Here is a 25,547-nt window from a genome sequence, read left to right on the forward strand (position 1 = left end):
GGTGCGAGACTGGGGTTGCACAAACCTGTTTTAAAGTTGTATTTTTAGCTATTTCAGTCTCTCCTCACTTCACACGCTCTCTGAATGAGGTGACTACTGTCACCATATTCTCATCTTTAATCAAAATATTGTGAAATCCTGGTTGGAAATCCTCTTTTGACACCAGGGAGAACAAACACAGAAGGAAGAAATCGCTAAAGTGAAAGAACCAAAACAGTTGCAGGAAATTGCTCATTATTTGAAGCTGATTGCGTTTCAAATCCTTGTGACGCCGCTTCACGCACATCGCTCCAACGTGTCGGCTGATCAGTCGTATCAGGACACATCGTACATTTATAATAATAAACTTTATTTATATAGCACTTTTCAAAACAGGGTTACAGGGTTGCTGTACAGATTCAAAGAGAAGTGTAAGGAAAACAACATTAAACAACATTAAAGGAAGTGAAAAGCAAAAAGTACATAAATAAAAAATGGTGAAGGTGAAGCACATAAAGCATGAAAGACAATCAAACAATACATAAACATATACGAAAAATAAAACCCAGTAAAAGAAGACAATTAAAAGACAATAAAGGAATAAAACAGTTAGAAGATAAAATGTACTGACCTCAATACTGCCATCAAACGGTGTAAAAGTCCACTCATAAAACAACTCCTGTAAAAGCACATCTGTAAAAATGTGTTTTTAAAAGAGTTTTAAAGGAGGATAAAGTGCTTGCAGATCTGATCTCCTCAGGGAGACTGCTCCAGAGGGTGGGGGCTCTTACAGAAAAGGCCCCGGCTTTACTTGCTGCTTTAACCGTGAAATGTTCCTTTTCCTGCAATCTCTCGCACCTTACGTCATCGTGGGACCGCCATTCCTCCCTGCGTCTGTCCCTGTGATTTACACCAATCTCGGTTATCGCAGACTGTCACTGTTTTCCCATCGCGTCGTCTCTCAGGTGAGCCCAGCCGTGTGTCTTTGTGAAATGAGAACAAAGTTGTCGTACAGAAAATAAATGATAAGGAAAAGGAAATTTTGCAGGTATAGGAATTTTCCCCTCCTGAACTTTTCCCGTCCCTCCGCTCAGGTGTGAAGTTAAGATTCAGCGTGCACGTTCAGGCTTCTATTATGCACACAATTGTACAAATTTAGTCACATTCGCCCTTCAGTCCCTTCAGGATAATGGACAACCTCGTCGTAAACTTTTCCACCTATTCAGGTCTCACCGCCGATGCATAGGCTGCCTGTTTAATTAGTTTTGTTTTGAACGAATGCACAGGAGGATTGAATTGAAAATTTGCCCTTGGTAAGAACAGACAGAAACTTTTTCTTTTGAAGAACTGATCAAACTACATTGTGAAGGTGTGTATTTATATATACAGTTGAAACCAGAAGTGTACGTACACTATATAAAAAGACACATAACCTTTTTCTCCCCTCACTGTCTGACATTAAATCAGACTAAACTTTAATTGTTTTAGGTCAGTAAGGATTACCAAAATTAGTTCTGTCTGCTAAATGTCAGGATAATGAGAGAGAGAATTTTTTTATTACTTTCTTCAAAGTCAGAAGTTTACATCCACTAAGATGCCTTCAAACTATTTGGGAAAGCCCAGATGATGATGTCATAGCTTTGGAAGCTTTTGATAGGTTAACTGACAACATTTGAGTTCACTGGAGGCACACCTGTGGATGTATTTTAAGGCACACCTCAAACACACTGCTTCCTTCTCTGACAATATGGGAAATCTAAAGAAATCAGCCAAGATATCAGGAGGAGAATTGTGGACCTCCACAAGTCCGGTTCATCCTTGAGTAAAATTTCCAGATGCCTGAAGGTTCCACGTTCATCTATTCAAACAATTGTACACAAGTATAACCACCATGGGAATGTCCAGCCATCATACCGCTCAGTGTCCCAGAGATGTTTTGGTGTGAAATGTGCGTATCAACCACAGAACCAAAGCTAAAGACCTTGTGAAGATGCTGCTGAAGCTGGTCAGAGAGTCATTATCCACAGTGAAACCAGTCCTGTACAGACATGGGCTGAAAGGCTGCTCCGAGAGGAAGAAGACATTAGTCCAAAAGCCAGATTACAGTTTGCAAATGTACACAGGGACAAAGACCTTCATGTTTGGAGACATGTCCTGTGGTCTGATGAAACTAAAACTGAACTGCTTGGCCGTAATGACCATCGTTACATTTGGAGGAAAAAGGTGGAGGCTTGCAAGCCTGAGAACACCATCCCAGCTGTGAAGCACGGGGGTGGCAGCATCATGCTGTGGGGGTGTTTTGCTGCAGGAGGGACTGGTGCACTTCATGAAATAGATGGCATCATGAAGAAATATTGAAGCAACTTCTCAGGACATCAGCCAGGAAGTTAAAGCTTGGGCACAAATGGGTCTTCCAAATGGACAATGACCCTCAGCATACCACCAAATTATTTACAGAGAGGCTTCAGGACAACAAAGTCAGTGTTTTGGAGCAGCCATCACAAAGCCCTGATCTCAATACTGTAGAATGTTTGTGGGCAGAGCTGAAAAGGTGTGTGGAGCAAGGTGACCAACAAACCTGACTCAGTTCCACCAGTTCTGCCAGAATTCATCAAACTATTGTGAGAAGCTTGTGGAAGGAAACCCAAGATGTTTGACCCAAGTCATACAGTTTAAAGGCAACGCTACCAAATACTAAGGAGATGGATGTAAACTTCTGACTTTGAAGAATGCAATAATTTTGGTAATCCTAATTTACCTAAAATAGGAAAACTTTTTTCACATTTAATGTCAGAGATTGAGAAAAAAAAGGTTGCGTCTGTTTATACAGTGTATGTAAACTTCTGGTTTCAACTGTTTATAAGAAAGGTTTAAAATGTCCTAAATCCGAAAATTGGGATTCGTAAGGGTGGCTTGCTTCAGACTTAAAGATGTCCAGATACATTTCGATACCACTGTCATATCTGTACGTTAGTCGGCTAGCTTAGCGTTAAGACTGGAAGCAAAGCAAGCTGGCCTGGTCCATCCAACTCTGTTAAAGTTCATTTATTGAAGGTTATATCTTGTTTAATTTGATCCGTGCAAAAGTCAAAACAAACTTTTACACATTTGATTTTTCAGGCTATACTGATTTTGTTTTATTTTTAGCTTTTATTTGTCATACAATTAGTGTTAATTTAACTCTTAGTAAGAAATAACAGATTGTAGCTTTTCCTCCTATTCACTGTGTTTTCGGTGCCCTGATGGCTACATGTGCAGCATCACTGAGGTTTGGCAGCCCCCTGCACCATGACGGATCACGTCCTTGATCAGCATCTGCTCCGTCACTGACCTCACACTGTCACATGTCATGACGTACAGGTCGTCCTGCACACGCTGCCGTTAGAATACGACCCAGTGCAGCGGGTGGTATTCTTACTACATCCTCGACATTCAGCTGACGCGGCAGCTGTCACCTGGATTGAGAGGCCACAGTTTTCTCAGAGTAGCATGAGCGGGGTGATTTATTTCAGCAAATCATTGTTCAAAGGTTGACAGCGTGAAGATTGACACATTATGGAAGTGTTGGCTCTCTGCTGCTCCTCTGTGCTTTGGAATGTGTGTCAGGAGACACACTAATAAATTTATGTCAGGACTTTTTGGCTACTCTGCAAATACTATAAATTGAATTTCTTTATAAATACATTAAATAATTAAACTAGTAGTGCTATAAATACTTAACTTTCAAGATTTAACTGTATGGCATACTGTTTAGAGAAGTACCTCTCAGACACTTTAATAATATAATATGTCATCATGATAAAGAATCAGAGCCTGCTTTGCTCCTTGTGGTTGCTGTCAAGGAGTTTCCGATATCAAAGACGTGTGTGTGCTGCCAAATTGCGGCTATTTTTACACTGCCCATGTTTCTTGATATTTCACAGCAGATATAATACCAGAAAATTAATCTTTGTTTGGTCCAAGGGAGTTTAAAAAGTTCAAATATCCACTTCAAAGTTTTTGACTTTTAAATGCTATTAAAAAAAAAGTGCTTTTCAGTTTGATTTGTTCTTTTTGACAAGAATTTACCAAAAAAAGACTTTAATGTCTAAGTGAAAACAGATTTCTTCAGTGATGCAAATTAATCAAAAATATAAAATAAGTGATTGCGTAAATATTCAACCGCCTTGAAAAATAGCATTTTATGTAAACAGATGGTCTGTAAAATCTAAAAATACTATCTAAAAATGACTAACTAGAGTTGTTAAATAGAGCGCCTTTAAAAAGTAGTCACCTCAATTTAGAAGTTTTGCCATTTTATTTCTGTTAAGCGTTGAATCGTGGTCAATATAGTTGGAATTTTCAACAAGAATTTGTAGAAAAGACTCTTTTATGTCAAAGTGAAACAGATTTCTACAAAGTAATGCCAATTTAATAAAAATATAAAATGTAAAATACATGATTGCACAATTTAATACAAGTGCAGCCAGTTGGTGATAGAAGTCACACAATTAGTGGAGTGGAGATCATCTAATTGCAGCAAAGGTGGCTCGGTGGTTAGTATGGTTGCCTCGCAGCAAGAAGGTCGGCGGTTCACGTCCTGGTGAGGACACCCGGGATCTTTCTGCGTGGAGTTTGCATGTTCTCCCCGTGCAGTGTGGGTTCTCTCCTGGCGACCTGTCCGGGGTGTCCCCTGCCTTCGCCCTAAGTCAGCTGGGATAGACTCCAGCCCCCCACGACCTCAGTGAGGATTAAGCGGTGTATAGATAATGGATGGATGGATGGATGGATGATTGCAGCAAATGAGTCTTAAGTGATTGTAGGATAAAGACACCTGTATCTGGAAGGTCCAGTCTCTGGTCAATCAGGGGATTGATACAAGAAAATTTCCAAGTCATCAAATATCCCTTGGAGTGAAGTTAATTCTATCATAAAGAAATGGAAGGAATGTGCCTAAGAGCAGGTTTCCTCAAAGAACTGAATGACTGTGCAAGAAAGGGACGAGTAAAGGAGGCCACCAAGACACTTACGACTCCTCTGAAGGTGTTTTCAAGGAGTATTTGATGTTAAAAAGTAACATAAGAGGGAAACTTTTTATATGCTCTGTAATCACGACTAAACTTTTTTTCATCTCTAACCCCCATGAGCTCGCCACATGTTTAGACCGGCTGAGTTCAGCATTGAGTTCGGCTCATTTAGTCCGGCAATAAACACTGGCAGAAACTACAGAAAGTCCCCCTCCAGTCAAAAATATGTTTTTCTTCCTTATTTTACACTTTAATGTTTGAGCTTTTATTGTGTAAAGTCTGACACTAGATGGCTGTTTTCACACTGACTGAAGAAAGTGTGAGTTTGAAATATCGAAACACTGATTTCAAGAGGCGGGAAAAGCCACACCTGGTCCAGTACTCGCCATACACAAGTATGATAGAGAGACACAGAGAGGAGACCTTAGATGTTTTATCCAGAAATTAAACCTGTGAAATGAAAAATAATAGCACATTTCCACATTCTGGAGTATGTGCCATGAGGTTATTTGAATCTGTAATCTGCAAAAACCATGTAAGACACACATTAAGAGTATTTTTGCGTGCCTTAATACATGTGTGCACAACATTTTCAAACCCTTTTCACCCTGAAGGTCCTTGTATATTGGTTTAGGAAGGTTCCTAAGTGGACCAGGAAGTATTGAGGTGGCATCCCTTTATAAAGAGAAGTGCCTCTCTTATCTCCCTTTGTATAGGAGAAACTGGTCCAGGAGGAAACATCGTATCACAATTCGTATGAATACCAACAACATCCCTCTACATAATTATGTAGCCGTGTTTAACTGCAGTCAGATTCTTTTAACTCTCTTGTTGTTTCCTTTGTCCTCATGAGTCCTCCTTCACCTCCTTCCTTGACCTCATGGCGTCTTCAGAGAACAGAGTTCGTTTGTTTGTTTTTTTTGACTATTCAACTGCAACCTATGACCAAGCTGCTTTCAAAGTGCAACCTTCTGCCTTCTTTCCGAGGCTGTGAAGCTTTGCATATTCAGTGAAGAGCCGCCTGCCTATTTGTTGCGCTCCGCTTCTGTTGCATCAAACTTTAGCTGTACTTCAAACTTTTCAGAAGAGGTTCAATAATATCGGTTTCTCTGCCTCGCTCTTACAAGGCTGTTATTTACTCTTTAAATTTTGATTCAGTCAAAGGTAAAAATGTGAGTTTTCTTCCCCACAGAGCCCCGTGTTGTTACTGATTGGGTTTGGGGATGTTTTCTTCTCATCGTTCTGCCCTCTGACTGTTTGGCAACCAGTCAAAATGACAAATGACGAGATGTCAGCATGACATCAGATCCCCAAGTTGTTTTTCTTTGCGTTACAGTTTCTGACAGTATGCTGTTGTGTGTTGATGTAATAACTGATAGCAGGAAGCCACCTGGATATGGAGGCGTCTTTGAATTCACGACTAGCGAGAGTTTTTAAAATGTTCTCTGCTCAAGAGAACCACATTTTTGACAGAAAATGATGGACACCAAAGATTTAACGACCACTAGTTTGAACACTTGAAGGAAAAAGCAGTTTCGTACCCATTGTTGGCAACTTGTTGATCTCAAATACGACAAGAAATGAGTTTACTTTTACTTCACTGTATATGCATACACAGATAAAGCTTTATTATCAACTTTGCATGAAAATTGATATTTGCAGACTTTGATCCAGTCGCTCCTTCCCTCAGAAGATATCTGGCAGCATTATCGCTCTGTTTGTCTCTTCTTGTAGCTCTCAAGTCAAAGACAAGACTGCATCTGCACACTTCTCTGCTCACAGACCATTTTTTTTTCACAATAAGGATTTTTAATATTCTCCAAAGGGTGTAAAACCACCAATGTGAACACCTAAAGGAAAAAGCTGTTGTTTTAAGCCATTTTTGGCGACTTGTTGGTCTCAAAAGTGACAAAAACTAACTTTCAGTTAAGCACATCTACAGATCCAAAGCTTTCTATTAAACTTTGCATGAAAACTGACGTAGCTTCTTCCCAACATTAGCGCCGTGTTTGTCTTTTCTTGTAACTCTCAAGTCCATCTGCACAGCCTAAGTCTTTTTCTGTGTTTCTTTTTGACTTTAAAATGATATCGCCATGTTTATGAATATTTAGGCGTTTGAGTGACTTCAGTATTTATGCTGGCAGAGGAGGGTCTGATTGTGCAGCTTTAAATGTCAGGTCAGCCTCTGGGGATCCTGGCAATGAAACCTTACAGGAGATTTTATTTATTTTTTTAAATCTCTGTGGATCGATCGACGGATGAATCGATCCGCCGTGTCTCTCAGGTCGCGCTTGAGTTTCATAACCCGAGTGTTTCATAATCCAGGCTTCAGTTGGAGCACAGACGGAGATAACAAGAGGAAGCAGCAGGGATTCAAACAGGTGGCCGTTTCAATGTTCCTGCCTCGACTTATGGGTTTCCCCTCCTGCTAGTCGGTAAAATTGAAGAACAAGTGAAATACTAAGATGTTAACATACGGCCAGACCGAAGTAGAATCCTTTTCAGACCTTCGACAAACCTCCCAATTATCTCTTGCTCGCTTCGATGTTGAATTACTTCAGTTTGTTTTGCTTCTCTGTGACCTCAAAATGCTCCCAAACACATGTGACGTCCATGTGATCGGTTTTGGAATTAATTTAGGGCTGTCTTTGCTTCATCTTTGATTGTGATTTTAAACCCGTCACAAAAAAGGCAGCATGAGAACAAACGCTTACGTAGAAAGTCCACTTTTATGATGTTTTGTCCATTTTCAGGCGTCTGAGCTTCGGTTTAAGGTCAGAGGAGCGTTGTGAGAGATCAAACCAAGCAACGGAAGGCTAAATTTTTCTGGCAGCATTAACCTTTTCAAGGTGTTTCTGATGCTGATTCTTGTCACAGAGAGGCTGAGCTGTGTTAGTCTGTTTCCAGCAGTGCTCACCCCCTGCCAGCACTTCCCATCAGATTCAGGTTAGAGGTCTTCACAGGTCTGGACCCAAACTCTTCTCAGTCTAATCGGGTTGGAAAGGGTCTCGTTTTCCTGCCACGGGTCTCTGCACTGTGTGTGAATATGTCCAATACCTGTGTGGATCCAAGTAATCTTCTTGTACTTATAATAACGCTGCTTGTTGGTGCGGGAGAGGGAGCTAGGGTTTTCATATTAACTGAGCTTCGAACCATTAAAATGAAATATTTATTCATAGCTGCTGTTAGAGCTTTATTATCACTATTATTATTATTATTATATAGCTGTTTTTCCCCCTCTGCAGATGCTTGTCAATTGATTGAATTGCCAGCGTTTTCTCTCTGTTTTGTGCAGCGCTACAGCTAATAACTATTTCCAGTGTCGATTAATCTGTCGATTATTTTCTTGATTAGTTGTTTGATCTATAAAATGTCAGAAAATGCAGGAAAAAAAAATGTTGATTGCTGTTTCTGGAAGATGACGTCCTCATGTGTCTTGTTTTGTCCACAACTCAAAGATATTCAGTTTACTGGCATAGAGGAGGGGGAAAAAAACAGAAAATATTCACATTTAAAGGCTGGAATTAAAGGATTTTGACTTTTTATTCTAAAAAATTGTTGTTTTTTTGTGTTAATTACAAACCAATTAATTGATAGTTAGATTAGATGACATCAGATTTAACTTTGTCATTGCAGCGAGTACAAGCACTACGATAACGAAATACAGTAAAGTGCATTATTCATAGTACGTTATATACAGCATGTTGCAGATTATCAAAACAGTTGCAGATTAATTTACTAGCTGACAAGTAATCGATTAATCATTGCATCTTTAATTTGGTACAACCATATTTCAGATGTGGTTTAATTAAGTCTTTTTGGGGGCTTCTGTCTGAGCTTGGATTGGGTTTTTGCAAAATTCAAGGTGCAGCCTGTGATTCTGGATATGAATATTGAGCTTTTCGGCATATTTTTATTGATTTAATCGCCCATTTTCCTCAATTTTCCAGATTCTGCAGCCACTGTGTTTTCTCATTTACAGAACTAAGGACGTGCACGAAAACCAGACCTTTTTTATTTTTTTATTTTTAGTGCACATACATAACAGAGAGCAAACAGAACACGATAAAATATTCACTGAATTTGACGAAAAGGTTGGGTTTGCATTGGTTGGGTGGAGCGATGGTGGTTTCTGATTGGTCAGACTGCCTAAGAAACCAATAAAACACTTTGATCCAATCAATACTGAAGCTACAGGTGGGAAACATTTTAGGAGAAGACTTTGAACATTATGTGGAAATCAGGCCACAGTGTTGTACCAATAGAGTAACTGTTTCTGGTAAAAGCTGCCCCAGTGATGTTTTCTTTTCAACTTACTGGAAGTTTTCCCTCCCTCTCAGGTCCGCAGCGTGAGTTCGGTGGTGAGCCGCCGCCGAGAGCAGCGGGTGCTGGTGATGGTGGTCACCATGGTGGTGTGCTACCTGGTCTGCTGGCTGCCCTACGGAGTGGCCGCTCTGCTCGCCACCTTCGGCCCTCATGACTTTTTGACCCCGGAGGCGAGCATCACGCCGTCGCTGCTGGCCAAGTTCTCCACCGTCATCAACCCTTTTATCTATATATTCATGAACAAGCAGGTGAGTGTTGGCTGCCACCATCTACGTTCGTGTGTCTTCTGGCTGTTTACGGCGAAGCAGCGTACGTGTATGTTAATATGAACCCGTCATAGTCTCTCGTATGTTGCTTGTTATCTAATTACGAAGCAGACAACCGAGCATTCCAGCTTAGATCATCAACGTCTGGACCAGTTAGTGTTGACAGCTGGGAGATTTAATCATACACTGTGTGGTGTCTAATTATGCATAACTAAACAGCAGCGGCTTGCATCACAAAGCTGGTTCTTATATTGATCGTACTTCCTGCTAGATATTAAACTTTAACTAGACCATTTCCCCATATGGTTTCTTTGTAGCTACAAGACGAGCTAATTGAAAACAAAAAGCACATCCGCTATCAGCAAGTGGTTCATGTATTGAACATGGTGATGCTGCAGCTGACATCCTTGTTTGCACCCTTGAATGCTTTCTGATTGCCGCCACAGATGTTGCTTAGTAAGACATTTACACATCACCGAAGGCTTCACCAGTCTGAAAGTCAAGGTTCAAGGAATATTTATTATCCCCGTGGCAACAGTGAAACAATCAGTCAGTGCAACAGTCACACAGAAACAACAATAAATAACAAAAAGACAATGATGAATGGAAAAAACAGATCTGGCGAGTTGTCAGGGTTCGAATTATGGGAGGTTTTCTTAAAGAGAATCTCCTCCTGAAGAAAAAAACAGGTTTATGCATCATAGGTAACATTGAACTGTTATGTTATGTTCAGGCATATTACCTTTAAAATCTCCAAGATTACACCGTTTACCAGAATCAGAAACTGTTAAAAAAAATTAAAAAATAAAGAATCTTTTTGAACTTTCCGACCGTCCCTGAACGTATCATGTGTAACGTGGTGTTCCATCAGGAAAGTTAATCATATCTGAGCTCAAAATTGTGATATTTCATCAAAATCACTTTATTCTACATGTCTTATTTAAATATACTCCAAAAATAAAACGTTTGCTCTAATTAAATTCCATGAAAACAAGAAATTCTGCGCTCCTTGACACAACTATGAAGACTCTAAACACTTTTTTTTGCTGAACTAGGCTGAACTGCAGGTAGTGTTTACATGCAGCAGAGAGGTATGAGAAAAAATGAAACATGCAACATGTAAAGTACCTATAGTATGTAGAGTTACCACTTATTTCCCAGTATACTGGTAGGATCTGTGGACACTTGGGAAAATGTTGTCCCGATTGATTCCAGGTTTTTTCAATTTATGCGAAAGAAATCTTCAGAGAAACTCAGCTGTTGTGTTTTCTTTATTATGGTACTTTATAATACCATAAAGTAGTTTAGTAATGCAAAAAAAAACGAAAAATAATTTCTGAGTTCTCTCTACTTCTAGCTGTGGTTGTGCTGCTTCCATAGGGGTGCAGGACTTTATGCTGCAGTTGGAAATGAGCTCACAGTGAGTAAAAAAATAAAATAGAATTTAAAAAAAAATCCCCAGAAGCTGCTTGAAGTTCAACTTATGGTTTGAGACTTCTTTAAAGAGATCAAACCGTTTCCATACATGTCTTCCAAAGTTGACTGTAAGAAAACAGCTGCTTGCTAGTGCAGTGGAGGTGTGATCATTAAAAACCAACTCAAACGATCAGAATCCGCAGAATCAAACTCAAAGCAGCAGACTTTCATGTGCTTCTGTACGTACGACAATCAGCGGCACGCAGACATGTTGCATATTTGCACACCAGAAAACCACGACGGCGACCTCCTGACAGCAATGAGAGGAGCTGCTTTGTTCATTGTGTTCGGCTGAACAACATGAAAAACGTAAAAACAGCGCGTGCCACCAATGAGCGGGACAGGACGTACTGTACAGACGTCATGAAAAACATCACGAGGACTCATGCATGTGGATTGAGGAACAATTAATCGCTGTTGAAGGTAACAACATGAGACTGGGAACATGCCTAGCACAGGCAACTGACCTTCTCCCAGCTTCTCTGCAGCTCCGCACTCGTCAATAACACCTGATTTACCACGAACACGAGTTTTCCTTTTTTTCATCGTTAAGGCTGCTTTCATGTGCCGTTATAAATAAATATTTTGAGGTCGCGTTCGTATTTACTGGCTGGAATGAATTCAGTTCTGCAGCCTCTGCACGCTCCCAAAGCAATTTTTAAATAACTAATTATCGTGAATAACAAATAAAATGTGAACACCCGCGACCCTGGTGAGGATTAAGCAGTGTATAGATAATAGATGGATGTGAACAAACAAACCTTGCTAAGTTACTCAAGAAGAGCCGCGACTCAAAGCTAACAACACAAACATGGTAACCAAATATGACATGTGAGTGAGAAAATATTATCTGGACCAAGTTTTGCCTCCTACTTTTTTTAAAAACAGAAGTCCTTCTCGTCCACACGTCTCCATCCACTCTGACATCCAAATTTTTTAACTTTATCCTTGAAAAAGTGGCATAATTTACCTGCTTTTACAAGAATGTCTGTTTCCGTTTTCTGCATAATTTTCATTTCCGACTCTTGTCTCGTGCATTGTTGTCAGTATTTTCACAAAGAAACTAGCCTTGAATTGTTTTGAATTGCGACTCAATAGCAGCAAACCGAGGCTAAAGAATCTCTTGTCCAACCTTTATCTCTCCTTGCTGATGAAACAGTCGGAACTGATTTATATCACTAGTTAGAAAACAACATTTCCAGCAGTAGATAAAATCAGATGTCGCTGATTAGCCCTTAATTCCATAAACTACTTGTCCTAAACCGAAGTTACAGATGAATATTGTCGCATTAATGCGCTCAATGAAAGCCAGTGTCTCTGCTGGCATGGTTGAATGAATTCGATAAAGGATGGATGGATTTGATATTAGATTCAAATGGGATGAAATACTATTGCGGCACCACGTTTCTCAGGCTAGAAATGGCCATTTGTTGTTACACTTTCAGGTTATTTTGGGGGGTAATTCTTCATCGTAACCAGCTTATTTAGCATTTCGAGTTGCTCATGGGTTAAGTTTAGACACCAAAACTACAGAGCTAGGTTTAAAATACTCTCATTGACCAGAATAACCACGTCACAAGGACGGCTTCTTGTTGTCTAAAGGAAGCAACAGTGATGGGAACAGCTTAGAAAATTTGTCTGTGGTCTCATGATGTCTGTTTCTGAAGTAAAGGGAGTTTTATTGGTCTAGCAGATCCCCGTACATGTTAAAAAAGTGATTCCATGGGGTCCTGAGAAAGTAATTCTAAGTAATGTAATATAAAATATGACTTTATAATACAAGCATTTATAATTATTGACATATACTGTAGATTAATAACCTAAAGGCTGCATTACAGTGTGTTGGGAAGCAATATTTTTTTGTGTTTTAGTTCAAATAGAGGGCTGCAAGGTGGTTCGGTGGTTAGCACCGTTGCCTCACAGCAAGAAGGTCGCCGGTTCGCATCCAGGTGAGGACACCCAGGATCTTTCTGCATGGAGTTTGCATGTTCTCCCCGTGCAGCGTGGGTTCTCTCTGGGTTCTCTGGCTTCCTCCCACATCCAAAAACATGCTGAGGTTAATTGGTGATTCTAAATTGTCTGTAGGTGTGAATGTGAGTGTGCTTGGTTGTCTGTCTCTAAGTGTAGCCCTGTGATAGACTGGTGACCTGTCCAGGTGTCCCCTGCCTTCACCCTGAGTCAGCTGGGATAGACTCCAGCCCCCCGTGACCCTCGTGAGGATGAAGTGTTGTATAGATAATGGATGAATGGATGATAGTTCAAATAGGTAGAAGACAGAAGGCTGGTATGAAGAACAACAAGTGAGATTTCTCCTGAGAAATCCAGGTTATAACAACAGACAGGCAACAGAAACACCAGGAAAAACTGGAGAATTCAGGTAAAAATACTTAAAAACTAACTAAACGTCACACCATTACATCTGTACAGTGTTTAGAAATGCTCAGTGGGGATGCATTAAGGTAAAGTGGAAGCTTTTTGGCTAAAAAAAAAAAAAAAAAGGAAAAAATCTTAACTAAACTCGGTGTAAATCAGAAATCATCTGTTCTGTGTGTAATTATCTGCTCCTCTTTATTTAGACAAAAGACCCGACACCCAGGGGAGGGCGCACGCAAACGCGCAGATAAAAGACGGAGCTGTGACATTATTATAATGGTGTCAAAGCCATAACGGCATCAACACTCCTCCGCCCCCCGCGCAGCTGCGATACACATCACTGACATTCAAGGACACTGCGCAGGAAAAAGAAAAGTCGAAGTAATCTGGTTGCTGCTGCTGCTGCTGCTGCTGTTGCTCCTAATTGACAGCAGAGCAAACTTCAAAGTGCTTTGTGCAGCATTTCAGCATCAATAAATCATTAAAGGAGTCATTAGTAGATTAGAATAATAACTGTAAACAAATACGAGCAGCGCAGGGAGGACGGCGTCACACTGCTTTTGACATTTTGACATGCAGGAACTTTTCTGCTGCTACCTGCACAGTTGCCCTCCCTCCTCATATTATCAGCATTATCATTGTTATCAGCTCCTATTGTTGCTCTGTAGCCCTCTGAACATCAGAATGACACACTTCATCGGAGCCAGAAACTGTAAGAACTGACAGAATCGTCAAAGTTTCAACCTCCTGCTTTTTTTTCACTACATGTCCCATTCACAAATTCACACAAAATTAACATTTTGCCCTGACCACATTGCGTAAAATAAAAAATAAAATTCTGCACTCTTTCATGCAACTGTGATGCTATTAGTGACTCAGCTGTGACTAACGGTCTCGTGACAAAAATTCTGGGACTTTTCAGTTGAACTGGGCTGAGCTGCAGGTAATGTTTACACAAAGCAGATAGGAGATAAATAGAATAGAATAGAACAAAACTTTATTGATCCCTTCGGGGTAGACCTCAGGGAAATTGTTAAATGACAAATAAATAAAAATATAAGAGTAAAATTTCTGTATTCTGTAAAAAGCCATTTTTTCCCCAGTGTTGTTAACTCATGTGGGCAAATGTTGCATATTTTGATTTCAGGTTTTTTCAATTTTTGCAAAAAATCGCAAAATTTAACTTTTTTTTTTTTTTTTCCTGATTTTTTTCCCAAAATAACTTTATTATACTGCACAGAAGATATTTCTGTGTTCTCTCAGCTTCCAGCCATGGTTGTGCTGATTCCATAGAGGTGCAGGACTTTATGATGCCGTGACAAATGAGCGGAGCAACAAACATCCATGAGCTGCTTGAGTTCAGAGGGTTTAAACTGTAGTAGACAGCTAGTCAGTGAAACTCACGTCAGGAAGTGGGAATATGAACAAATACTGCTTTGTTTTTTTGGCACAAATCAGTAAATTAAATTACATTATGCACGCCATTTCCTTAACAAAACAATACAGTTTTTTTTCCCCTATTTTCTTCCACTGTCTCATCACCAACCAGTATCATGCATGACGGTTACAGTTCCTACAAGTGTTCCCTGGAGCTCAGAGGACTCACACTGTGAGGCATGTCAGGAGAAAGTGCATTCATTGAGCACTTTACCGGGAACACCATGCTAATACTGAGTAGAGTTTCTCTTTGCTCTCAAACGGCCCCTTTGATCTTCTGCTCCGTGTTGACATGTTGCTTCACATAATAATTCATGCTGCCGCTCTGCGGATCTACCGCATCCAAAAGGTGTTCCACTGGATTCAAACCGGGCGACCGGGGAGGCCTCTGAAGTCCACTTGAACCAGGCTAGCTTTTGCTTTGTGACATTTTCCTGCTGGAGGTAGCCATTAGAGGATAGTAAACTGTGTCTGTAAAGGGATGCATGTACCTGTACACCACCTGCAGCAGTCTGGAGCAGGTTAAGTCAATGGATTCATGCAGCTTAGTCTTACCTGCATCTCCAGCTTCTGCAGAACTCAAGATTAATGAGACCTGGCTACGTTTTTCTACCTGCTGAGCCTTTGTCCACCACAGCCTCACATCTCGGTTGACAAGAGTGGAACCCATCCATCCATCCATTATCTATACACCGCTTAATCCTCACTAGGGTCGTGGGGGGCTGGAGTCTATCCCAGCTGACTCAGGGTGAAGGCAGGGGACACCCTGGACAGGTCACCAGTCTATCACAGGGCTGCACTTAGAGACAGACAACCAAGCACACTCACATTCACACCTGCGGACAATTTAGAATCACCAATTAACCTCAACATGTTTTTGGACTGTGTGGGAGGAAGCCGGAGAACCCGGAGAGAACCCACGCTGCACGGGGAGAACATGAAGAGTCCATGCCCCCACCGGGACGCTGACTGGCGACCTTCTTGCTGTGAGGCAATGGTGCTAACCACCACCCCACCTTGCAGCCCAGAGTGGAATCCGACGTGTTCTTTTTTTTCTTTTCTTCTCAAAAAACTTGCAGTAAAATTCCAGGAGATTTTAGAAATATTTCAACCATGTCCTGTCCATTGTAACATTTTTGCATCATTTTAATGTCAACAAAAACCTTTTTGTCGCCCCCTTCTGGCAGTGCGAGTAATTACACAAACACTGTGGATGCATCCATGTGACGTCTGCCTTCTTTTTTAAATCTGGAGCATCCATAAACCTTCCTGGGATACTCCAGGTTGCTGTAGACTACACTCCATTCATTGCTGGTTGATGCAGTGCACCACTGGGTTAATGTCACCACCAGACACCAGATTTGAAACGCTGCCGCCCGCTGATAGGCTTAATCAGCATGTGTGAGATGGTTAATGAACACTCATTTGTATGCAAAAGCCCCACAAAGTAGCTTTAACTGAAGCTCCTGAACTGCACCTGCAGAAGTTGACTCGAATCACACGAACGAGCAGGTGTTCCCAATAAAGCGCTCCATGATTGCATATGGCAGAGAATCTGTCTTGGAGTGACATAAGGAACGTCACTTTGCATCACCATGTCTCAAGCAACAAGTTCACAGTGATGTTTACACTCTTTTAGACCTCTATGTCATTTGTGATGTCTTTCTTTTCCCCAGCTATCATTCACAGTGTGAGCTTTCTTGGTGTTTACGTTAATTTGTGTTGTGCCCCACGATGTCTTGTTTGTGTTAATGTGTCATGGTAGGACGGTTTTCCACAGGATTCAGGAGTCCTGCGTTGCTCTGTGATGAGTGGTGCCTTTTTAAAACACATCCCAAGAGAAAAGAAAAGGGCTTATAAGGGATGGAAAGGAAATAAGATGGCAAATTCAAGCTTGACAGGATAAAAGAAGCAGGTAAAGAAGTGAAGAGCAAAGGAAAGATGGTGAAAGGAGCGAAACGAGGGAAGTGGAGGGAAGGAACACTGGGAAAATAGTTGGAGGGCTTGGATGCAAAGTAACAGCAAGAAGGTGGACCTTTAATAGGAGCAAAGAAAGCAAAAGGCAAAGAAGAAAGTCTGATGAAAGAAGATAGAGACAGGATGCAAATAGGAATGTGGAAGGGAATCGGCAGTGAAAGAAATCCAGCAGAAGTTGGAAATGAATGCGAGACGTGAGGATGGAAGGCGGGCGGGGAAGAGAAAGGTGACGGGGAGGAGGTGTAAAGCACAAAAGTTCTTTTTAATCTCCAAAAGGTAGCGCGCCTTTGATTTTGATTAACATGTTACTATCAGCCAGCGACACACTGTGGCGGTGACCTTTCTTTCCTCCCCCCTCCCACACCTCCACCCAACACGTTCACGCAACACTCTTTTATCTGCCGGCGTCTCTTTTTATCTGCCGCTGCCTCCGTCTGTCGCTCAGGTTGTCGCTTCTGAGCTTGTGAGACATTTAACTTTCTTTGATGGCTGACTTGTTGCAGAGTTGTCTTTCCCCTTCCTCCTCCTCCCCTCTCCTCTGGTTTGCTCGATGATTAAGCCACTAACATGAACTTCTAGGTGCTGCAGGTAAACGCATGGGAGGCCGCGCTGTGTGGCGCTTTCAGTCTTCAGTTCCTCCCAGCCCATAACTATGGCAGCAGTGTGTTGAGGCGAGTTGAAGACTTCAAGCGCTGCGCAGATTCACGCCCCGGACCTCAGCTGTCAGCCAACAAATTACAGCCTTTGCACCTTTCGCTGGCATGTTTCTGCAGAAGGTGTCATTACCGATGTCAGTCTGGGAGTCTATTTATTCACTCCTTATAGATTTCCAATTGGTCAAGTCGACTGCCGTGTTTCCTCAAACGGCGACTGGGGGTCTTTATTTGAAGCAGGCGTTTATTAGAGGCAGGCCCTCATTTTCAATTTCCCTCCGTTTGAGAAGTATGTTGGGTAGATTTTCATGTGAAATGTTTTGATGTGCTCCCGTTTGCCTTTTAAAAGGTACTGCTGTTAACCCACCTTTCAAAGAAAACACCAAAATTACAATTTATTCAAGAAAGAAGCTTTAAAAACTGAACTAATTGTCAGATAAACTCCTCAAATCTAGCCTTAAAAATCATGATATGTCATTAAATAGCACTTTGCTCAACATGTCTCATTTATTAATGCACCAAAATCAACAGTTTGCACCAGAAGAGCTGCTTTTACATGACAAGAATTCAGTAAGTTGTCGGATGAACCGCAGGCAGTGTTTACAGAGCAGAGAGGAGACGACATGAGAGACTAAAATAAAACATTTTTGCTCAATATAATAACTTCAGCATGGCTCAAAAACTGTATACGGAGGAGCAAGTTGTTGAAAGATACATTCAGCATGGTGAAATGCACACGTGGACAAAATAGTTGGTTAATGAAAGAAAAACCTACAATGGTCACAGAAATAGCTAATAACTGCTAATTAGAGGACACACCTTGATTGAACATGCCCCCATGGTCTTTTCTAGGGGTACCATCATTTTTGTCCCGGCCTGTTTATGAGTTTATTTTTTTTAAATAATTCTGTTAAACCACAGTTCAAAAGCAATGTCTGATTTTTATTGCTTAATTTTTATAGAATTTTTATTTATTATTACTTTTGTCAGATTCAAGTTATTTCTGTGACCGTTGTGGGGTTTTCTTTCATTAACCGAGGGGTACCAACAATGTTGTCCGTGTGTGTATATTTCTAGGGTTAACGTGATTTAGTTTTTTATGGTTTGTAAAATGCCTAAATTGTAAATGCTGTAAAAACGTAAGCAGTAAAATATATAAAACACATGGAGCCAATAATACTTTCATTCTTCTTTCTTCTTTTTGTACATTAAATAGTCGTTTTTTTTATGGTATTCTAACTGTGTCGTACTGCACACAAGACATTTTTGAGTTCTCTCATGGTTGTTCTGTTTCCATAGAGGTGTCTGACTTTATATTGCAGGAAAAATGAGTTTATATTGAGTTTAAGAAAATATTCCATTCTGCATGATGAGTGTTTTCGATGCTCACTTGAGTAAAGAAATGCGAGACGGGGCTTTTACCTGTAACAAATTGGCAGTTTATGCCGTCTAATTTAATTTAGACGGTACGTTCTTCATTTAGCTTTGTGCCAAACATCAGCAGACCGTCTGATTGTGTACATCAGAACCAGTTTGCGCTGAGCATCATGAATATTGCACCATAATCCAATTTGGGGAGGAAAAAGAATGTAACGTAGAATTCCCCCAGTTCACCTCACATGTACGTCTGCGGTTATTGAAGCAAATGGTCTGAATGCTTCTTGCATAACAGACAAAGTGACATAGTTACACCAAAAAGGCTTGTAAACAACAAATAAAATAACATGTTTTATACTGCAGCTAATTTTATATTCATTTATATATTTTGATATCATGTTTAATGATTTTTTTTGCACATTTCTTTGCCAAAACAGTGCTTCTTTACATTTTTAGGCTTTTAACTCATTCAAAAAGAAACGATATCTACCTGTGCAATGACCGTAAGTGGTTTTTTAGTGATTTAAAGATGTCAAATGTCTTCCAATTTACAAGAAAAGCTGCAAAAATTAGAGGAAAAACTAAAAAAGTGAGCACAAATTTGTGTAGTAGAAATATTTTATTTTATCTGGATTGGGAACCAACTGTTCTAACAGTAACTCAATCTTAATATATTAGTTTCAAGTTTTAAATAATCCCAACATGTATAATTAAATATTTTATAATGTAAACTACGTCTGTAACATCTGCAGCATTTCATTGCTTCTTCGCAGCTTAAATGTCAGTTTCCTCTTGAGTGAATCTGTCTTCTGGGATTCCTGGAGTCTTTTTTTTATCAGCTGCGGTTGATAAGTGAGACATGCAAGAGTGAGACGCCACATTTGACATCATTGTATTTCATTCTTGCTGTCAGCATTCAGAGCTTTTTGTCAGAGAGGAGTGATATACGACTGAGAGGAGGCAGGATACCGAACCTTTTCCAAATAAAATGACAACTTTCTGTTGGATATTTTGGTTTTCTTACTCTCTTACAAGCATGTTTACGTTATATACTGCTGGTGAATTTGTAGGGACGAACTAAGGAAGTTTTCAATTCATTTTTCTATAAATATATATAATAGCTAACTCAATATGCAGCTGGAGCGAATAGAGCATGATTTAACTTTGATTTCTTTGTTTCTAGGCAGTTAGGGGACTTTTTATATTGAAAAACTCCACTGGATATATCGTATTACAGTAAATTTAATGAGAAGATTATTAAGAAACAGTTCATTAAAACCTACCTCACAGATAAAGCTGCCTTAAGACACTTCTTTGTTTTAACTATAATCAACTTTGTAGAACAAAACTGGACATGAAAACGATAAAACAACACAGGTGGAGTTATGTAGAGAGAAAAAAGGCGTCATTAAAACAAATTCATACGTTAGATTCCTCACAGCAGCAGAAACTGTTTGCTTTGAAAGGTCTTTATTCTCTCAACCCGCTTCGTGATTCATCACCTGGAGCTTTTCCAAAAGTCTGGTTGGCTCTTCAAACTCATCCTAAACCATCTCCGCTTAGATCAGGTCACTGATGGTGGAGGTCAGCAGATGATGGACGTGCAGCTGGACTAAAAGCCAAAAGAGGCGACGTCCTCTTACACCTTTGCACACACTGGCTGCACCAGATTAGATAAACACTTATTTGATAGACTTTTGCTGATATTGGGTGAAGATGCTTCACCAAAATGCTTTCCTAGAAACATCAGAAGCCAGAAATAAGCCACACAGCTGCTGAATCGGCCCTATGTTTAGTTTTCTGGGAGTTTCCACAAGTGGCAGCTCATTTTGGATGCACATGATTTACATAAAATAGCCTAAATCTCAACTTTATACAAATTAGAAGGGGCCAGCTACTGCTATCATAACTATCTCTGTGCACTGACTACGTTACAAACCTTCTCCATAAGCAGAGGTGGGAGAAGTACTAATACCACACTATAGAATTACTCTGCTGTCATGCATTTAAATGTATACTTAAGTAAACCTGCAAGACAAATATCAGCATTAAAATATACTCAAAGTAGAAAAAGTAGAAAACATCTGATGTGAAAAATAAGTTATGCAGCTGCTGAATCTGTCGTCTTTGACAAACGTTACTTTAAAAGAGTTTTTGGACTTTAAAAAAACTAATAAAAACAAGCTGGACACCCCTGATTCAAATATAATAGCCTAAAACCCAACTCATACTTCTTCTCCATTTGAGTGACAGATATTGCCCTTTTCCCTTCACATTCATACCATGTATTTGAAGTATAAACGTGGTGCCCCATCCGTCCAGGTCTCCACTGGTCCCTTGTGCTCCTTGGTCTGAGAAGTTCTCCTCCCATTACTCCCTCAGTCGTTGTTTCTTTGCGGCAGTTCGACCGTGACGGCCTGATTCCTCCGGCAGCTGATGCTCAGACGTGTCTGCTCCTTGAACTTTCTGAAGCGGTGATTTGGGCCGAGGTGACGTCAGCTGACAATTTGCGAGCCTCTAATGAACTTCTCCTCGGCAGCGGAGGGAACTCTCAGTTCCTGGAGCGGTTCTCCTGAGAGCCAATTTCATCACAGTGTTTGAAGAAACTCTGATTTCTGACTGACCTCCTTCGTCTGTGATAGACTGTCGTCTCTCCTTAGTGAGCGGAGCGGCTGCTTTGAGGAATCTAAAACCTGAAACGTAGCCGATGTGTCCAAACGTTTTGCCTGCATTTACTGTATAAAAGTGTATTATCATAAAGCAGATCAGCTCAAAGGCTGGTAACAGTGGCCATAAAAGTCTAATTAAGAAGACACTTTAAAAGGATTGCTATACTGTGAGAAAAGGGAAAAAAACATTCAACAGTTTTAAATTGTAAGTTTACAGCTTTTCCCTGTTTTGTGAAATGACACCAAGTCAAATATCAAATGAAATAAACGTACAGGTTACTCATAAAAAAAACAGACCGAAACTATTTGAAATTCCACATTTCTGATGCATTTAAATGAGCACATTTGATGTCATTTTAAACAAAATATTAGATTTTCAGGATTGAAGTAATATTTCAGTTTTTCCCTGTTTTGTTTAATTGTAGAAAATATCTATTGAAACGTCAGAAACCTTCTTAATTTCAATATAAGCCAAAAACAAAAGTCCCAGACTATAAATAACATTCACAACCTGCACTTTTACAAATGGTAATTCATTCTTTTACAGTGTTTGACATAAAATTACTTCTTTTTTTTTTTTTTTTTAACTTTATTTAAATTATACTGTATATAGTTATTTTGCTAATAATTGCTGGTAATTTTTTTTTTTAAGTATATTAAGGATTTTTTTAAATAGATTTTTAAACTGTTGTATTACAGATTTTCCAGGTTTGTTAAATAATAGATAATATGTAGTAAAACCAAAGAAAAATAACAATTTACATGTTGGCTGTAAAAAAAAAAAAAAAAAAAAAAAAAATTTAATTAATTAATTAAAAAATCTTTAAATATTGGCAGCAATAAAAAAATATATTTTTACAACTACGATTTTTTTTAAATGTATAATGTGTGACAAAAATTATACTGGTTTCATGTATTTAAAAAATAATATTTTATGGATTTTATTTTTTTAATTATTATTATTATTATTATTATTATTATTATTTTAATTTCTTTTACAGTTTTTCAACATTGCAGTATCCCATCTTTTTTAACCTTTTTTTCTGGCATCCTTGTTGCCTTTTTTTTTCTTCTTCTTCTTTATGATTGGCAAGCCTGGATTTTGTTTGTGCGGAGAATTCCCTGCATACATGCAGAAAAAAAATGCAGAGCCGACTTCCTCTCTCACACACAAGCGATCACAGCAGTGTCACATGTTGGTTTGAGCTGGTGCAGGTTTGCAGTGGACAGCTGAGGATTCGCTCACTCCTCAGTCTTAAGATCTCTATCTGTGGCTGATCTCAGCTCTAATCCCTCCTGACGTCAGCTCGTCCTCCTCTTTTCTGCTCTTCCTCTCCATTTTCTCCTTCTCACTTCTCACCCCCACTTTGCACATCTGCCCTTTTTGTTTCCTCTGGGGTTTCACTTTCAAACCGGCATCTTTTTTTTCTTTTCCTTTCTTTCTTTCTTTCCTCCTTCCCCTCCGGCGCAGCTCTCCAGTAGATTAATAAACTGGGATTTGAGACACTAGAAGATTTAAGACAGAGAGCTAATTTTGAAAGCTGCATAATTTCCTCGGGGTAACAGAAATTAATTGGCTCATATGTGATAAATTGGCTGCTGAAGTGTCTCAGTTATAAAGCGCCACAAACTGTTCTCATTCGTCATATCAATCAGTGGTTTTCTTTTTTCCTCAAAGGCTGGAAACTTGCTGGAGGAAGGAGGCTGCGCACTTTGATGATGTAATAAGATGTGTGGAGGTGTTATATTCCATGCAGCTCGACCTGTTTGATCTGCGGCTCCCTGGGGAAATGTAGTAGACTTTAAGTATACGTGTGGAACTGGAGAGTATACTAAGTACACTACGTTTATCCAGGGGAAGCCTGCTGGACGCCCGACGTGGAGGACAAGGAGCTCTTCAACTGGATCCAAACGCTGCTGAAGTCAAACTGTGCTTTATTTTATAATGACAGAACTGCAATTATTGCTGCTGTTCCTGTGTACCTCCACTGTACCGCTGCTGTGTTCTACCAAACTACTGCTTTCATAACTGTTTCCATACACTGACTAATTATGAACCTACTCTAGAATTACTCTGCTACAGCCAAAAAGTCATGCATCTAAATGTACTTAAGGTACAAAAAGTACTTATTCTGCACAGTAGCATATTTGAGAATAAAGTACTGTATATTATTGGATCATTTATAATAAAGATGATTTAACTACTTTATATATTCATATTTATCCACTTTGCAGCTTGTAAATTTCCCCTCTGGAATCAAATAAGTTCATCAGAATGTACTTGTTGGTTATATTTTGTATTATTGAGCTAAATCTGCAAAGTAGCTAAAAGTGCCTCTGAAGTGTGATGGAGTATAAAGTAGCAGAAAATGGAAATACTAAACTTTCCACCTCCGTCTATAAGAAAGTAACTGATGTCCTTTTTCTTTCCAGCACATCCTGGGTTAATTGAATGTGTGTGAGGGTGTTTTTTAACAAGACAAAAATCTTGGTGTGTGTTGGGTTTCTTCCAACTTCGAACAGGATCAGTCAAGTCCTGTTGTTTACAACTGGAGCAACTGTGGTTAAAAAGGTGTACTTTTAGTACTATGTTATTTACCACGATAATTTTTACTAATACTGTAAAAATACATTTTGTGAAGTAAAGTTACCCCAGTAGTGCTCCGTCCTCACAGGAAACACAACGAGAATGACACTATATAGCACAGTAGTAGTATAATCAAATAATAATCTTCATCTTTCTTTAGATTCGTTATTATCCTGTCAACCAATAAGCATTAAAAGGTGGATTTATGGTTGTAGCACCTTTTTGCATGCACAGAGTGAAGCATTGTGGGAATTCAACCAGCACTTGCATGCAGTTCTCTGAAAAGAAAACAGCGATAATGCTCTGCGTAGGTCAAAAAGATAGTTAGCTTAAACTGGAAACGATAAAGGTGATGCATTTTTAACCACTGCAGACGTTTTCACTCCTCGGCTCCTGAAGAAACTTCTAAAAGTTCCTCCTCTACTCCTCAGAGTGCAGGACGAACTCATCATCCATCAGAAAACGAAGGAGAAGCTTCAGATATGTTGTGAAAGAGTGTAAAAGTGTTCTGAGTTGGACCAGTCCTCCAACTTCCTAACGTGGAATTTGTAGCCTTTTGAAAGTTTCCTGCTCAGCCATTTCTTTCAAAACACGACTGTGAATGCAGTTTATTTGTACAGGAGCATGATGAGTATGCGACACTGCTGTAACGACTCTGTGTGTCTGTGCAGTTTTACAGGTGTTTCATGGCGTTCTTCAGCTGCTCCACCCCCGAGCAAGGCTCCACCCTAAAGACATTTTCTCGGGTGACCAAGACCCTCCGCACCAACCGCCAGGACAAGGAGCCCCAGGTGTCGGCCCCCGCCCCGTCCTCGGCCATGCCCACGCCCAACTCCGTCCACGAGTCGTCGCAGGGAGCCAACCACGTGGACGCGTCGCCGACGAACCGAGACCGCGGCGCCCCCCAGACTCCCGCTGCTGCTGCCGCCAGCCTCAAACCCAAACTGATTCTCGTGGCTCACTACAGGGAATAAAGACGGAGGGAAAAAAGCAGGGAGCCGGGAAGAGAAGGAGCTGGGGCGCAGGTCTCCAATTAAGAAACAAATCCTCTTAATAGCAGAAAAGAGCGAGCGCAAAGTGAGCACAGCGGGAGTCTTAAATACAAGCTGGGACGTTTTAATCCCGGAACAGGTTATCGTTTGCTGCTCGAGGTCGGCAAACAGGGACACACACACACACACACACAAAAAAATGTCTCATCCTGCTTACCGGAGGCTCTGTGTACAAAACAGAGGGAAGATATGAAGATTAGGGCTACACATAGTGCTTTGTTTTGAGGTGACACCCTTCTTCTGCCATTAGGATGTACATGCCATGACACAACCATCGTGCACAAGGAGCACAAGTATTGCATTAAAGCTCACTTACCTCTGACTACAGTTTTGCAAAAAGGGCCTCGAGGGATTCATCCCCAGATTCAC

The 25,547-nt window shown here is 40.2% G+C and overlaps 1 protein-coding gene across 1 annotated transcript in view; it reads left to right on the forward strand.

The window, feature by feature from the left end:
- Positions 1-25,100, forward strand: part of tmtopsb (teleost multiple tissue opsin b) — a 50,405-nt gene extending 25,305 nt beyond the window's left edge. Inside the window, exons 3-4 of the mRNA XM_008294085.1 lie at positions 9,326-9,559; positions 24,798-25,100. Coding sequence (XP_008292307.1) covers positions 9,326-9,559; positions 24,798-25,100 — 537 coding nt within the window. The remainder of the gene's footprint in view (positions 1-9,325; positions 9,560-24,797) is intronic.
- The last annotated feature ends 447 nt before the right edge of the window (positions 25,101-25,547 follow it).

This window comes from Stegastes partitus, unplaced genomic scaffold (genome assembly GCF_000690725.1).
Source record: "Stegastes partitus isolate 25-593 unplaced genomic scaffold, Stegastes_partitus-1.0.2 Scaffold938, whole genome shotgun sequence".
Taxonomy (NCBI): Eukaryota; Metazoa; Chordata; class Actinopteri; family Pomacentridae; genus Stegastes; species Stegastes partitus.